Source organism: Sciurus carolinensis, chromosome 10 (genome assembly GCF_902686445.1).
Source record: "Sciurus carolinensis chromosome 10, mSciCar1.2, whole genome shotgun sequence".
NCBI classification, from domain to species: Eukaryota; Metazoa; Chordata; class Mammalia; order Rodentia; family Sciuridae; genus Sciurus; species Sciurus carolinensis.
This window is the reverse complement of record NC_062222.1, coordinates 101,086,854-101,103,695: the sequence shown is the minus strand read 5'-3', so window position 1 is coordinate 101,103,695 and position 16,842 is coordinate 101,086,854. Positions and strand designations below refer to the sequence as shown.

Here is a 16,842-nt window from a genome sequence, read left to right as displayed (position 1 = left end):
GAAGATATGAGATGTAGATCAGTTGTAAAGCACCCCTGGGGTTCCATATCCAATAAAGAAAACAGGAGGAAAAAAAATACATGATTTTCTTGTATGTATTAAATATGTCTTGTGAGAATAGTAATGTAGTGAACGTAAACATGTTTAAATGGACATTTCAGAAGCTTGTTCACGTATGTACTTGTTTGTTCATTTTCAGAGTTTATTTTACATAGGGAAGTTTTGCTGTATGAGGGTCAGAAATAGGCATATTATGCTTAGCTTCTATGACAGATAAGCATACCCTGTGTGTTACTTTGTATTGGCACTCACAAGTGCAATTATTACTCTGTTAACTCTGTGTCTTTTATTGTAAATCAGTGTTTCTCAACCTTTTTTTAAAAATGCTTCTCTAAAGAGCCTTTATAGATTTTTTCTTCCTTTTCATCTACCCCATCCCCCATGAATTTAAAAAATCACTGTTATACACTCTATTTAAGTACTATGAGGGCCACCAGTTATTGTGATATCTAAGATTTTATCACACTCCAAGAACCAATTTTTGCCTTCTTGGTGACAGATATGACCTCTCTTGAGAATACACATATTTATTTAAAAAAAAAAAAAACAAAAAACTTTAAAACTGAACTTGCAGCATTAAATTAAATGAAGCATGTGATGGTACTTTCAGCATGGTCCTTGAAATTGTCTAGGACATAGATACCTTTGAGAATGCAGTAAAAATTATAACCTCCATCATCTTCAAAATACACATAAGCATAAAATTTTTCAACCTTTTCAGGGGTTCATGGATGCCCTGGTTCTAATTCAAATGAAAAGTAGTGGTGGTAGTATTCTTGCCTGTACATCTCATAAGATGCCGTGCACTAAACTGTGAAGTCAGAAATATCTCTAAAGTGATCCCTTTAACCTTTTCAATAAAAAGATCCTTGAAATACACATTTCAGTCTTGACAATTAGCTGAGAAGCATTGCTGAAATTTATTTCAAAACCTTTGGTTTTACATAAAGCATAATTGGTCCTTTCTTTAAATAGTTAGTAAATATCAAGCTGTAACATTTAAGAAACTGTAGAATGCTTCTCCTCTGCTGATTCAGTTCTCATTTAAACACAGCTTCTCCTGGAAAGATAGGAAGAGATGGACTTAATGCTTTATTTCTTGTTAGCTGTAAAAACTAATGATATGGTGCCCATTTCTTCTGTAATTTTGTTTAACTCCTCACTGATTCTGTGGGAATCAACAAGTCAGAAGCTAGTTATTCATGGATATGAAAGGAAAAAAGAATGCCATCTAATTCTGTACCCTTGAATAAAATCACTTATTTCTTCTTTGAACCCTGACTTTAGACACCAATGTTTTGTTAAAAGCTCAGTCAGCTGTTTACTGTAGCTTTCATATTGTGTTTTAGTAAGATAATAGAAATTTTAGCCTTTCTGTATTTCAGTAATCCTTTGTAAGTCATCCACATGCATTAATATTTATTTTCTCAGAGAATTAAAAAACAAAGATGCTGTCAAAAATGTATAGTATACTCCCTTAAAAACAAATTCCTTCCTCTTTTTTTTTTAATAGATGATTTTCTTTTTTACAACATGATTCTTCCAGGATTTCTGTAATAATTAGAGAATTGCAGAATTGCAGATTTGAACTGTTACCTAGTCAAGCTTCCTGATTTTTAAAATGAGAAATGCAAAATCCTGTCATGAATGTGACTTTCTTAGCATTCTCTTGTCAGACTACATTGAGATCTGGGTTTTTCTTTTCTGAAACAATCCTCTTTCACTGGTCTGTTGTCTTTTGTTAGATGACATTAAAGCTGTATTTACTTTAACTAGACACTAAGAAACTGTCAGTTCCCCAACCTGAAAGGACTAACTGGACCCCAAGAATTTTTAGTTTTGTTTTTTTCATGGTGCTGAGAATCAAACCAGGGTCTCAGGCATGCTAGGCAAGCACTCCACCGGTAAGCTACATCCCTAAAGATTTGTAGTTTTATAGATATCCTGGGGTGATTCTAATCAAGGTTCCCAAGATATCCTTGGGGAACCTTGTTAACAGCATTTCCTGTGTGCAAATATATTACTACTCCATGACATCCTTTTCCTGGATTTCGAATAGTTAGTAGGACTTGCTTAAAATATTACCTAGATTCTATGATTTTTGCATTATAATGTTGATTCAAGGATTAGCTATCTAAGGAGTTTATTTGCTTACTTGATGATATATTGTGTTTACTGGTTGCACAGTAATTGTTTTCCCTCAGTGTTCCTTTAATGTTAATCTCAACTTGGGATTGTTGTGTTTAAGGATAGAAGTATTTTTAAATTTATAGTTCTACCTTGTAATTTCAGATACAAGAAGAAATCTAGAAATTGGGCAAAGGTTTATAAATTTTCATTCCACTTAAAAATAACCTTCAGATGTGGTTTATGTATCCTTATAATGGGAGGATGTCTAAAAGTAGAAAGGGAGTTTTCATTGATTTTTTTGAATTTTTCAGTGATTATTTTTTACTTTTACATTTTAAAAAATATTTAAATGATTGAAAATATAGTTAAAGAAATAAAATAACATATTCATTGTTGCCAGGTCTCCGGCAGGAATATGCAGCCACCACTTCTCGGCGCAGTTCTGGTTCATCTTGCAATTCTACAAGACGGGGTACTTTTAGTGATCAGGAACTTGATGCACAAAGTTTAGATGATGAAGATGACAATATGCATCATGCAGTATACCCTGCTGTTAACAGGTTTTCACCATCACCACGCAATTCACCTCGACCATCACCTAAGCAGTCGCCCAGAAATTCACCTCGTTCACGATCTCCTGCTCGGGGAATAGAATATAGTAGAGTGTCCCCACAGCCTATGATTAGCCGCTTACAGCAGCCACGCCTTTCACTTCAAGGCCATCCTACAGATTTACAGACAAGCAATGTTAAAAATGAAGGTAAAACATAGCATATCTTTTCATTAGAATTCTTCTGAAAAAAACTGTCATTCATATTCCTGTGTGAAAATAATCCAGTTTTTGCCAAGCTCTTGTATTTCAGATAAATAAATGAATTTAGTCAAGTTAGACATTTTATTAATAGTTTATTAATACAAAAAAAGTGAATTTAACTTTAGGTGGTTATGTTACTTTTGTTTTATTTTACTCATGAAATGACCTTTGTTTAGATGTAGATTTTAAATATATAATTTGTGGCTTCCCTTAAGGGTTCTGTTAATCTACCCATTTTTAGACTGTGGGTTGAGGTTTTTATTTTTAAATGAGTACTTCATGTGTTTTTCTCTTTAGAATATGCAGAGTGTTTAGGTAAATTTCCTTTGAATTCTAATTAATATTTTAACTCTCCATCAGAAAAATGCTTTCATGTTTTAAAAATTAAAATTCTATTTTTGTAGAAAAACTAAGGCGCAGTCTTCCAAACCTGTCCCGAACATCTAATACACAAGTTGACTCAGTGAAAAGCAGCAGAAGTGACTCAAATTTTCAAGTGCCAAATGGAGGAATACCTCGAATGCAACCTCAGGCTTCAGCCAGTAAGTATCTATCTTGTTTTCAGGTATAAATTAATTAATGGAAAATAAAAATTATAGGTATTTGTGCTGAATGACTATATGAAACTTTCTATAAGATAATCAAACTATATTAAAATTCAGAATTTGTCCCTGAAAATACCCAATTCCTATCAATACTTATAACTATATGAAACTTTGGTTTTTATTGAATTTTCAAATAAGTGAAGTGTATTTTTTAAAACAATAGTTTGTTTTTTTTTTTAAAGGAACTAGATTTAGCTTTTGCTTATAGAAATTAGAAATAGTAGCCAGTATACTACCCAACTGTACATTTCTTAGTAAGTACTTACATTTTCTTTAAAAATCTATTTTAAATATCTTGGGCCAGGGATATAGCACAGTAGTAGAATGATTGCCTAGTATTACAAGACCCTGGGTTTAGTCACCAACATTGCAAATAATAAAATATCTAAAAATTTATTATTATATTTTAGAGCACATCAAAACAAACAATTCATTGTTCATACTTATATACTAAAATCTATATCAAAGTAAAATATGTAGGCACATTATTTTTCCTTTTTCCCTAGACACTGTTAATTAAGGGAAATATATAGGGAAATTGATATCTTAATTATTAATTTATTCTTATGTGGAAAGTATGTATACGGTTTCATAAACATGTTATTCAGTATTTGAATAATATACAGACAGAAGAGTTTAAGATACCATCCTTTAATTCCTGTTTGCATGTACGTGTTTATATTTTTAGTTATAGTAAACTTATTAATAATTAAAAATGTAACAAACATATTTATTTTAGTGTAGATTTACACTATTGTCGAAAATTATCTGGAAAATAAAAAATGCAGAATATTAGCAAGCCCAAAACTTAACATTAAATTTCCTTTATAAAGATATTTGAAGATCTTTTCTTAAAGTTAATACATCATGAAGCAAAAACCTAATTATCTATGTTTTCTTAATTTTACATATATCTTTGAAACATAAAAATGTCTTTTACTTAGTGTATATATATAGTTTTCATAGTTTGATATATATAATTATGTGCAAATATGATAGTTTTATGCATTTTATTAAATTAATTGGTATTTTGTATTTTTATGTAAACTTTCATTATTAGTTTAATACATGTTGCATTTGTTTTCTTTTAAGTATTTTTCCAGCTATAAGTGGTAGAGCTTTGGTTCTTACTTGCTGGTTTGCATGAAGCTAACTTTGCAAGGTTGCTTATTTCCACCTATGGGACCACTTCTTTTGCCTTGTTACTATGCCAATCACTATTTTATATGCTTATTTGCTGTGGCTGCATTATTGTGGATGCTGGCATTCAAATGTAGTATTATAAGAATTCTAACGTGTTTTCCAAGTTTTATAGCTATTTCAGTTTTCAACTTTTATATTTGGAAAATATGAATAACTTAAAAAGTTTAAGAAAACCAGAGCATTGCAGATGTCATGGATTCAGGTCATTTTCTCAGTTTCTTCAGTTAAAGGAAGGAATGTTTGGCAGAGGCAGAGTTTTTCAAAAGACTGAATTATCTTGTTTTCTAAGACTACAGAGCACAGGTTTAGTAGAAAGTTTTATTTTTAGAAAAATATAGAAATTATTGGCTCAAAAATAAGGAGAAGAAGGAATGAAAGCCCTAAGACAGACCTCCTGACTTTTTTTAAATATCCAAAATTTGGTTAGTATTTTGAAATGTTTAAAGTACTTTGACATGTATTATCTCATATGAATCTCACAAATATCTGATTCTTCTTTTTATAGAAAGGGAGCAGAGATCCACATAAATTATTTGAATTATGCAAGGTCATGTTAATAGAAAAGTGGCAAAACTAAGGCCAATTACTCCTTCCTCACAATACCTCCCTGAGACTCCTGGTTTCCTTCCCATCATTGTTTAAATTACATTATGCTGTCCTAATTGCAAATGAGTAGGCATCTTGGAAAACATTCTTGGATGACTATATTAGAACATGATTTGAGATTGAACTGTAAATAATTTTTTAAATATCACAAAAGAGTGAAATGTAAGAATATTTTTACATAGGATACAGAGTATACCCCCAGAGAAAAAGCATATAGAATCACCATTCTAGTCTGGACCTCTCAGTGAAGAGCAAGAGCGTATAGGCAGTTTTCAGCTTATGCAAAACCAGACTGCTCTGAGGCCCAGGGGGGAAGAATTCTTTCTAGATTTTATTTATTAACAAAACACTAAAAGATTACACTTGAACCTTATATAATTATGAAACAAATTGAAATCATATTGCAAATAATAACTAATATGATAGTCTAAGAATGAGTAACATTCCTAGAACTTCATTGTATGGACAGATATAGTACAGTGATATTGAATCAGTTATTTAATCACAAGATTTTTTAAATATAGTATTTTGGGTTTTACTCCTGGACATTTTAATTGAATATATTTGGGGTGGAGACCCACAATCTCTCATTGTCACAAGTGTCTCAGCTGAAACTGGGCACAGTGGCACATGCCTGAAATGCCAGCTACTTGGGAGACTGGGGCAGGAGGATTGCAAGTTTTGAGACTATCCTGGGCGATTTAGTGAGACTCTTTCAAAAAAAAAAAAAGGACTGTGGATGTTGCTCAGTGGTAAAAGTGCCCCTAAGTTCCATCCCCAGTACACCCCCCCACCCCAAAAAAAATGTCTCAGGGCAGATCCATGTTTGAGAGTCATTTATTTGGACTTAACTGTGGAGGACCTTGAATGCTTTGATGTTTAGATTTTCTCAATAGTCACCTATATGTGCCCTAATTATTTAATAGATTGCTGGGTATAGGTTATGTTCTTAACACTGGGAATATAAATGTATATATGACAGCCTGTGCTTTCCAGTAGCAGGAAATGATAAGCAGGAACTTCTTTGAGAGCAGAGGAGAAGTATTAAACTTAAAAGTGTGAAGAGTTTTCAATAAAGATGTTAAAAATTAGCTGACTTAGCTTATATGAGTTGACAAAAAATAAAAGATATGTAGGTTTTCTCAATAGTGGGGAACAGTGTTAGAGTGGCAAGCCTGATTCTGTTGTATGACTGAAGCATAAGGTCTGAATGGATGAAGGAGGAGATAGGGAATAGACTGAGAGTTTTTAAATATCATGTAAAGAGTTCACCCTGTGAGCATGAAGAGTCATGATGGACTTTTAATCGAGGTTTCTCTTGGAAACTTCATTTTGATATTATGTGGAGAATGGACTAAAGTGAAGAGAATAGAAATCACTTGGAAGGGTACTGCATAACTGGACCAAAAATGAAGAGTGAACAAAGGCAGTGATGAAGGGGGTGTTTTAGTCAGTTTTTTGCTACTGTGACCAGTAGACCTGATGAGAACAATTTAAGAGGAAAAGTTCATTTGGGTCTCAGTTTCAGTGGTGTAGAACAGTGTGGTGAAGGAAAGTGGCTCAGGATATGGCCACCTGGAAACAGAGAGGGAACTGTCCTCACCATAGACAAAATATACACCTCAAGGGCATACCCCCCGGGACTTACCTCCTCCAGCCCTACCTGCCTATAGTTACCTCCATGCAGTTAATCCCTATCAGCTGATTAATGCACTGATTAGGTTAAGACTCCTATAACCCAATCATTTCATCTCTAAACTTTCTTGCATTGTCTCACACTTGAGCTTTTGGGGAATACCTCAATGTCTAAACCATAACAGGGAGTGATAAAGTCTGGGTGCTTTTACTGTTTTAATAAATCTAAGATATGCAGTTTCATAGCCCTGAGAAGACTGAAGTTGGAGAGTAAAAAAGCATCAAAGAATGACTTAATGAGCAATAAAAAGCAATAAACGGTTCTAAACAAAATGTCATGGGTGAGAGAACCCAGTGGTATTTTACCTTCACATTCGTTCACAGTGGCTTATGCTTACTTAGTTTTTAACCCCTGGAGGAGATTCTTTTTTAATGATTCCCCTATATGATAAAGCTGTGTTTATTAATAATCATGAAATAAAATTAGAGGAATAATGACCAGGAGAAATGCCAACAGTGGAAATATTCTTATTGAACTTTGTATTTTGTAATTGTTGGTAAAAAAATAAACAACAAAATCAATACTGTAGTACAGAAAGAAGATGATGGCATTTAAGATTACATTGCTCTTTTTCTAAACAAGGAAATATACTTTTACATATTAATTTGTCACACTAATAAAATTACAGATTTATCTTCTGAAACAAAGTCAATAATTTCTTCAGAACTAATCTTTGACTATTGTGGCTCAACAAACATAGCAATTGGTATATAAATAGGGAAAATCTTCAGTGTAAAGATAAGTTGAATAGAGAATCACAAAATCACATTTTATAAAGTGCCATACCGTCCAAGCCTTTTGGGGGGAGGAGGTGCAGGGAGACAAGTAGATCTAGTCTAATAATTTTTTAAAGTCTTCACAGATTAAAAATCTTAAACACAAGCTCAAAGTCACATGTAATGATAGGATTGAGGTAACTCACATTCTCTTTCATTGATTTTACATTCTGTGTATCATCATTGTTTCTGATGTATTTATATATAGTAATATAGTATACCACAGGGTTGGAGGCACACACTGTTGAAGTAAGTTTGAATGATTTCAAATTACTATGAAATTACTCTTAAGAGTAATGGGTAACTGAACCCAGACTGTTACTGAGAGTTCTCCTCGTTAACTTGAACATGAAATACAAAGTTTATTAAAGGATGACTAATAAAATGTGACAATTTAAAAGTCATATAATGTTATTAAAATGCAGTAGTTCTTATAGCTAATATAGCTATTATTTATAACTTGGACCAATAAACCATTCCCCCCACCCCTAGGGAAGTGTTTTTTCTCACTGACTTTGATATCATGCTGGAGCATGAGAGTAGAAAACAGAAGCAGCTGGTTTTATTTTGTTTCTGAATTCTGATGATACACGTGCTTATTGCCCGCACCTGCTGGGAACTTCTAGTTCACTCCCTCGATATATGTAAATTGAGTGAAAAGGACTAGATATAGGGAGACCTCAAAGGACACTGTTCTAATCCAAAAATAGGATGATGAAAGTATGTAGGGTGCAGTGCGGGGGGGGGGGGGATATAAAGAAATGTATAGACCTAAGAAACTACAGGAGGTGTATAAATAAAATAAGACATTTTTGAGCTAGAATGACTTGAAAATGATGCTAAATGTTTCCCAGAAATGGAAGTTTTCAGAGGAGTTGATTTGTAGAAGAAGACATTAACCTAAATAATGGTAGCATCAAAGAATAATTGTTAGCCACGTGTAGTGATATATTCATGTAATCCCAGCTACTTGGGAGACTGAGGCAGGAGGATTGCAAGTTCGAGGACCCTCAGACTGGGAATGTAGCTCAGTGGTGGAGCATCCCTGGGCTCAGTCCCCATTACCCATCAAAAAAAGGGGGCAGGGAATTGTTTTGATAGAGCATCCTTGCTTCTCACAGGGGTCTTGCTAATTTGAAATTGTATTTTAAAAAATGAGAAAACAAGGAAATCTGTAAGCCATAAATATTTGCAGATAGCTAGCATTAAACTATTATTTTAGGAAGATCTGGAGTTTCACTTAAACTAGGACACTTCATCATTTAAAAAATGATTTTGTGCCAGGCACCGTGGCACACACCTGTAATCCCAGAATTCCAGAGGCTGAGGAAGGAAAATCACAAGTTCAAGGCTAGCATGCACAACTTAGCAAGATCCTTTCTCAAAATAAGGGCTAGGATGTAACTGAGTGGTAGAATTCTCCTGGGTTCAGTTCCCAGAACTTTAAAAAAAAAAAAAAAAAGTTTTTTAAAAAAATTTTGTCTTTAGAAAATTGATCGAATTAACAATGATAAATCAGATAAAAACTTAGTTTTGTTATTTGATTAAAATGCAATTATGTGGTATCTTATGAAAATGACTCATTTTATTCTCTATCAGGCAAATTTACAGTTTAATGCCTGATCCTATATATAATCTGATTCTTCAAATTCCTGGTGGACAGTTTTCCTTTGTATATAGATACTGTTGTTGTGATGTCACCATGAAACGTAAGAGATTAAAAAAAAAAAAAAAAAAGTCCATTGAAGTCACTGTACCTATTCAAACAGGATCTTTCCAAAGAGTTATTACAAGTGGCATTTGATACTAAGCCCTATTAAAAATTTTTAATGGCTGATAAACTTTGAAGTTTGCCAGAATATGTTCAGTTGGTTTCCTTTGCACTCATTTACAACTGAGCCTCCTTTCTGTTCTTCAAACATACTGTGTATGTTCCAATCTCAGTATTCTTTACAATTGCTTTTTCCTGAGTCTGGAATGCTTTCTCCAGATATCCACATGGCTCACTCCTTCTCTTCCTTCAGATCTTTTTGTAAATGTCATCTTAGGGAAATCTCTCAATCACTCTATTTATAGTTGCAACTTAAATCTCCTATTCTTGTCCCCCTTTCCTCCTTAATTTTCCTCCGTAGCAACTGTCATTATCTTGAAGGCCTTATATTTTGCAACTTTGTTTATTGTCTGTCTCTCCTTTTCTAGAATATTCCATAAAAGTAAAAACTATTGTCCATCTAGTTGGCTGCTGAATCCATTGTACCCAAAACAGTACCTGAAATAAAGCAGATACTCTCCTTTTTGCATAAATGCAGGGATGGATGGATGGGTGGATGGATGGATGGATGGGTGAAAATAAAACTGATTGAAAATATGTAAATAAATAGGACATTCAATGATGATAGCATTCTATATTTTTGTGGGATAGATATAAGGTAACTCATTAAAAATTTGATCTTCTAAAAAATGAGTAGAAATTTTTGCTAGTCTGCCTGTCAGAATTTGAGTTGGCATCAAACATCATTTAGCTACAGTAATGTTTAGAGTGTTGTAAAATTGGAAATCAAAAGCATTTCTTTAAAAAAGTTTATTATCTGTGAATAAACATTTTTAGTTTTGATGAAGCTAAGCAATAGAGGAAAGACAAACTCTTCCTTTTATTCTCTCTAATAATATATCAAGGATCCCTTGTCACCCCAATGATTATTTATACCCTAACTCAAACTTGTAGAAGTTGGTTCTCTTTTTTGTCTTGGTTTGCACATAAATTCTAAAAGTATATAAGTCTGTCTAATCAATAGAAGGACATTTCAGAGCCACTTAAATAGGTGACTGTACTGATCGGTGCAGGACTCTGATAATTGGATATTGGAATAATTGGAGCCACTTTAACTCTAGATGGCCCTGGACTGTATCTTATGTACCAATTTAGAGTTTCAGTGTAGTTAATAGAACTTTGAAACAAGTTTAGTGTTCCTCAGTGATATTAGAAGTCAAATGCTCCATCTCATCCAAACCTCTGAAGCCACACCAACACACACACATGTACACACATCTACCTCTACCTCTGCATATGTACATGGTTCTGTCTAGAGTCTGAGGTACAAATTACTTGGACTTTATAACAAGATGATGGTGAACATATTAAAGCCACCAGATTGTGACTTCCTGAAAATTTGCCTGGTTCTGAGTTTTCTTCTCCTTTTTGAGTATGGAGATCGTTGTTTCATTTTAGGGCAGTTCATCTAACAATAACTGCTTTGCCAAAATGCGCTTTTTTGCATTGAACAAGTACTGCAATATTTTATTCTATACTGTGTGCTTATGTTCATCACTTATATCTTTGTATTCTTTGCATCCTGTAGCATGTTTGCTGGTGGTTTGTTTTCTCTTTGTTATTTTGACACATTGATATATTCGATATTTATTTCATCTACAAGAAACTATTCTGAAAGTTTGCACCATACACTAAGATTTCCATCCCTTTTCTTTTCCAACTTAATGCACTAAGCATCACCTTAAAATTCCTCTGCTTTGTAGGATTCTAACATTTCACCTTATGGTTTCTGTTCCTTGATAAATTTTAAAGTTTGTATTAAAATAGTCAAGTTTACAGAAGCTATAGTCTTTATCTTATACTTCAAGGCAAATATTACAGTTCCTTATTTTTCAACAGCTTCGCAAAGGCTGAAAAATTTGCCTCGTACTTCCCTCAAAACCAAACAGTTGCTTCAAACTTCATCTACAAAAAGAGGTAACTACAACCTCTTACTAAGTTTAAATCACTGAGCCAGTGATGTCCATAAGGCACATTTTATTCTTTTTTTTCCTTAATAATAAAATAATGTGGATTGATTATCTGTCTTGTGGATAAACCCAGAAGAAGCTTATTTTCTACAAAGGTATGTATTGGATTGCTTTTCTGAAAGGAAAAATGATAGAAAATTTATCATTTTTCTTACCAACCTAAAATCATTGTCATTGTTTTAATTTAATGTGAGTGAACTAATAAAAGGTGCTTTAAAGTGTCAGATAGATGTCAGACATTCTGTATGGTAATGCTTTTTCCTCAGACATTGATTTTTGAGTTTACTTACCTGTGGAATGAAATGAGGATACATGCTTTAGAAACTGATTGAAGTTAAAACACAAGTTGTTGTGATTAGTTGATACGTTTGGATTGTGTATAGAGTAGTGGTTTTTTTAAGAGCTAAGTATTAAAGAAAGTAGTACATCAAAACTATGGAATTAGTTCCAGGAGCTTAGAGTAGGGAAAGGTAGAAGGAAGTAGAATTGGGAGAAAACTATACTATTGTGTTGATCAGCAGAAATAAGAATGAATGGAAATCTCAGAGAAAATGAGACATAACAAAAATAGACAATGAGGAAAAATATTTCCCCTATCCAGACATGTGGGTTTCCTGATAGCCTTAGAACTCAATAAATAGCAAAGCTAAATAAGGGGTATGAGCACTAAAAAAATAAATAAATAAAAATAAAAAAATTATGGAAGAAGTTTGAGATTTGATTTGTTGAAAAAAGTCTTGGTTAATATGGTTACAGACGTATTATAATCTATTTAGTAGATTAATTACTTGAAGTGTTACAGCAATGATTTAGTGGATTGAGTATAATTTTAAAAATTAGTTTTAGAGAATAGAATCTGAAGGGAAGAGAATAGTCAAATAGAAATGTAGGATGTGTGAATATTTGTGTATTAAATATCAGAAATTTACTATATCTGGGTGCAGTGGTGCATGCCTATAATCCCAGCAACTCAGGGTACTGAGTCAGAAGTATAGCAAGTTGGAGGCCAGCCTCCACAACTTAGTGAGACCCTGTCTCAAAAAAGTAAATAAAAAAGAACTGGAGATGTGGTTCAAGCACATCTTGATTAAAAGCCCCTGGATTGGGCTGGGATTGTGACTCAGTGGTGGAGTGCTTGCCTAGCATGTGTGAGGCACTGGGTTCCATCCTCAGCACCACATACAAAACTAAATTTAAAAGTTAAGAAAAAAAAAGGGGGGGGGCTGGGGAGATAACTCAGCTGGTAGAGTGCTTGCCTCGCAAGTACAAGGCCCTGGGTTCGATCCCCAGCACCGCAAAAAAAAAAAAAAAAAAAAGAACCTCTGGGTTTACCCAGTACCAAAAAAAAAAAAGTTTACCATAGTTCTCCAAAATGGTTATCTTTTGGTATAATGACAGAAATAATAGACTGTATAGATTATGTTCTTTTGATGGAGAAGATACCCTCTTAGGAATCTTTATAAAAAGAGTACCTTGGTATTATCTAAAAGTGATCAATAATATTTACATAGTCATAATAATATAAACACTGAAATCAGATTGAACCAACAGTTATGTTTATAGCTGTTGGCAGAAAGAGAGTCAGACAGTGGAGCTGAGGAACAGCAAGAAATTTAGATCTCATTTAATCTCTGAGAAAGCCAGTAGATAAAGTTTAAAACTGAAGACTCAAGTCAGCAATATATTCCTATCACTAGAAATATTAGAAGTAGGTATTAAAGGGAAAAAAACTAAAAAGATTTTAGGATTCAGCAATCCCACCACTGTGGGTATATTTTCAAAGAAAGTGAAATCAGTATGTCAGAGAGACATCACTGCTATGTTTATTGCAGCGCTATTCACAACAGCCAAGATTTAGAATCAACCTAAATGTTCAACAACAGATGATTGCATTTTTAAATATGGCATATGGAATACTTCAGCTACTGTAAAGGATTAAATCCTGTCATTTGTGACAACATAGATGAACCTGGAGGACATGCGAAGCATGATGAGCCAGGCATAGATGATCTCATATGAGGGTTTGATCTCCTAGAGGTGGATCAGACTAACCTGAGACTGAAAAGTGGGGAGAGAAAGGGAAGACAGTAAGATTTTTAGTAGTACAACGTTACAAGTAGATAGGAAGAATAAATTCTGGTGGTCTGTTGCCCAGGAGGGTGACTATAGTTAACAATAATGTACTATATATTTCAAGATAGCTAGAGACAAAGTTTTTTTAAAATGCTCTCACAACAAAGAAATAATAAATGTGTGAGGTGAAGGGTATAATCATTACACTATGTATATACGAATCAAAACATCACTTTTTTTTGTTTTGTTTTGTTTTTGTGGTACTGGAGATTGAACCCAGGACCTTGTGCATGCGAGGCAAGCTCTCTACCAACTGAACACATTTATCCCCATAAATGTGTAAAATTTTTTAAACAGGGTCTTTATGGAATTATTTGAGAACCTTAGGCTTCTTTTCTTAGATATTTCTTAGTACTTCTTTAACTTTGAGTAGGAGCTGGCTGAGCATGCAGCTCAGGGGTAGAGTGCTTGCTATTATGTGGAAGACACTGGGTTCCATCCCCAGCACTTCCCCAACCCCCACCAAAATGAGCCGTAAAGTAGGTATGGTATCTAAAACAGATAAGAGATTACTGTATCATAATTAAAGAGTAGTTACAGATGGACACCCTACATTTATTTATTTCTATGTGGTGATGAGGATCGAACCCAGTGCCTCATAAACATGCTAGGCAAGCGCTATACCACTGAGCTACAACCTCAACCCAAGTAGGAGACTTTATGTAAATTTTATTTGTTATATTTGTAAACTGCTTCATTCCTTTATTTTTCTATATTCAGTTTCATTGATTTCTGACCTTATTATTTTCTTCTTTCTTTGGATTTATTTTACTCTTCATTTTCTAGGTTCTTGAAGTAGGAGCTTAGATTATTGACTTAAAACTTTTCGGGCTGGGGAGATAGCTCAGCTTGTAGAGTGCTTGCCTTGCAAGCACAAGGCCCTGAGTTTGATCCCCAGTACCACCAAAAAAAAAAAAAACAACTTTTCTTCTTCCTAATTGTGTCCCACAATTTTGATATGTTATATTTTATTTTTATTTCATTCCATGTAGTGTAATAAGAAATGTATTATTTAATTTCCAAGTATTTTAAGATTTTTTGTTACCTTTTTGTTATTGTCTGATTTACTTCTATTATGATCAAAGAATATACTTCTTATATCTTGAGTTCTTTTTAAATTGTTGATATTTGCTTTGTGGCCCAGCATATGGTCTAGATATACACTTTTTTTTTTTTCCCCCCTCCGGTACTGGGGATCAAACTCAGGGCCTTGTGCTTGCAAGGCAAGCACTCTACCAGCTGAGCTATCTCCCCAGCCCTAGATATACATTCTTTAGGCACTTGAAAAGAATGTGCATGTAGTGTGCTGTTGTTGAGTGGAGTACTGATTAGATCATATGTCTGTTTGCTCCTGTGGTTGATGGTATCCCTGAGTCCTTACGTATCCTTACTAATTTCCTGCCTGTGAAATTGTCAAGATTCTGTGAATTGTCAAGATGAGGATGAAGAAATGGATTTGCCTACTTCTCCATTCAGTTCTGTCAATTTTTTCTTCACATATTTACTGCTCTGCTGTTTAGTACATACACATTTAGGATTGTTTGTCTTCTTGGTAGTTGAACTTTATATCATTATGTGTAATCCGTCTTCATCTTTTCAGTTTTTGTAATTATCTGATCTACTTAATATAGCTTTTCCTTATTTATGTAAGAGAATGTTCTATACTTTTAGCCTCCCTTTGTGTTATACATAAAGTTTCTTATGAACAGTGTGAAGTTATGGGTTTTAATCCACTCTGCAAATCTCTTTTAATTGATATATGAATACCATTTACATTTCATGCAGTTATTGATGTTACCACTTATATCTGCCATTTTATTTGTTGTTTTCTATTCTGTTTTTAATTTTTCTTGTTTTCTTTTTCTTGCCTTCCTGGGAGTTACTCAACCATTATTTAGAATCCCATTTTTACCTAAATGGAATCCTCTAGGATGTGTCTGGCACTTATGTTACTCAGCCTAATTTTTTTTGAGTGTCACCCTAATGCATATCAGTAATTTATTCCTTTTTATTGTTGAGTGGTATATGTTGTATGGATATACCACAGTTTGTTTATCCATTCACCTGATGAATATTTGAGCTTTGTTCAGTTTGGGGCCATTATTAATAAGTTGTATACAAATCTTTGGGCGGATGTGTGCTTTCATTGAGTGGACATGTTTTCATTTTCTTTGGCATGAAATCACTCGATCCTTTTGTAAGCATATTTTATAAACTGTCAGGCTATTTTTTCCAAAGCGGCTATACCATTTTACATTCTTACCAGCAATGTTTGAGAATTCCTTTTTCTCTAAGTATTCAAAAACACTTCTCATGTGAGTCTTTTATTTTAGCAATTCTTAGTAGATATGGAGTGGTATGTATTATCTTGGTCCATTTCCTATTACTATAACAACAATACCTGAGACTGGGTAATTTATAGTAAATGGAAATTTATTCTCTCACTGTTCTGAAGACCGAGAAGATTTCAGGGTGCTGAAATCTTCATGTGAACCTTCACATGGTAGAAGGCAGACAGGAGCTCTTTGTCCTTACATGGCAGAAGAGAGAGAGCCCACTCCCATAAGCCTTTTTTATAGCAACATTAATCCACTCATGAGGGAAGAGCCCTTGTGACCTGTGTCACCCCCAAAGGTGTTACTTAGGGTTTGTTTACAATACATGAATTTTGGGGAATGCATTCAGACTATTGTAGATAGCTTACCCTGGTTTTAATATACATTTTCTTAATGATTAACGGTGTTCAGTATCTTTTTATTCTCAAATATTAATATATTTTCCCTTATGAAATAGCAGTTGGACTCTTGCCAATTTTTTTTATCAATTTTTCTTGTTAAATTGTAATAGTTCTGTGCCTTTTTAATACATCACACATCAGAGCATGTTTTGCAAGTATTTCCTCCAAATCTATGACTTATCTTTTCATTTTCTTAGTGGTTACTTCTCTTGTTCGTTTTGATGAGGTCCAGTATATAACTGTTCTTTTTATGGTTAGTACCCTGCCTAATAAATCTTTGC

General features: G+C 33.7%; 1 protein-coding gene across 2 annotated transcripts in view; it reads left to right on the top strand.

Moving 5' to 3' along the window:
* The window catches only part of Slain2 (SLAIN motif family member 2), a 62,784-nt gene that overhangs the window by 32,325 nt on the left and 13,617 nt on the right, over positions 1-16,842 (top strand). Inside the window, exons 5-7 of one of the 2 annotated variants that reach the window (XM_047566513.1) lie at positions 2,591-2,950; positions 3,409-3,546; positions 11,561-11,638. In XM_047566513.1, coding sequence (XP_047422469.1) covers positions 2,591-2,950; positions 3,409-3,546; positions 11,561-11,638 — 576 coding nt within the window. The remainder of the gene's footprint in view (positions 1-2,590; positions 2,951-3,408; positions 3,547-11,560; positions 11,639-16,842) is intronic. The other variant, XM_047566514.1, reaches the window with a different exon arrangement.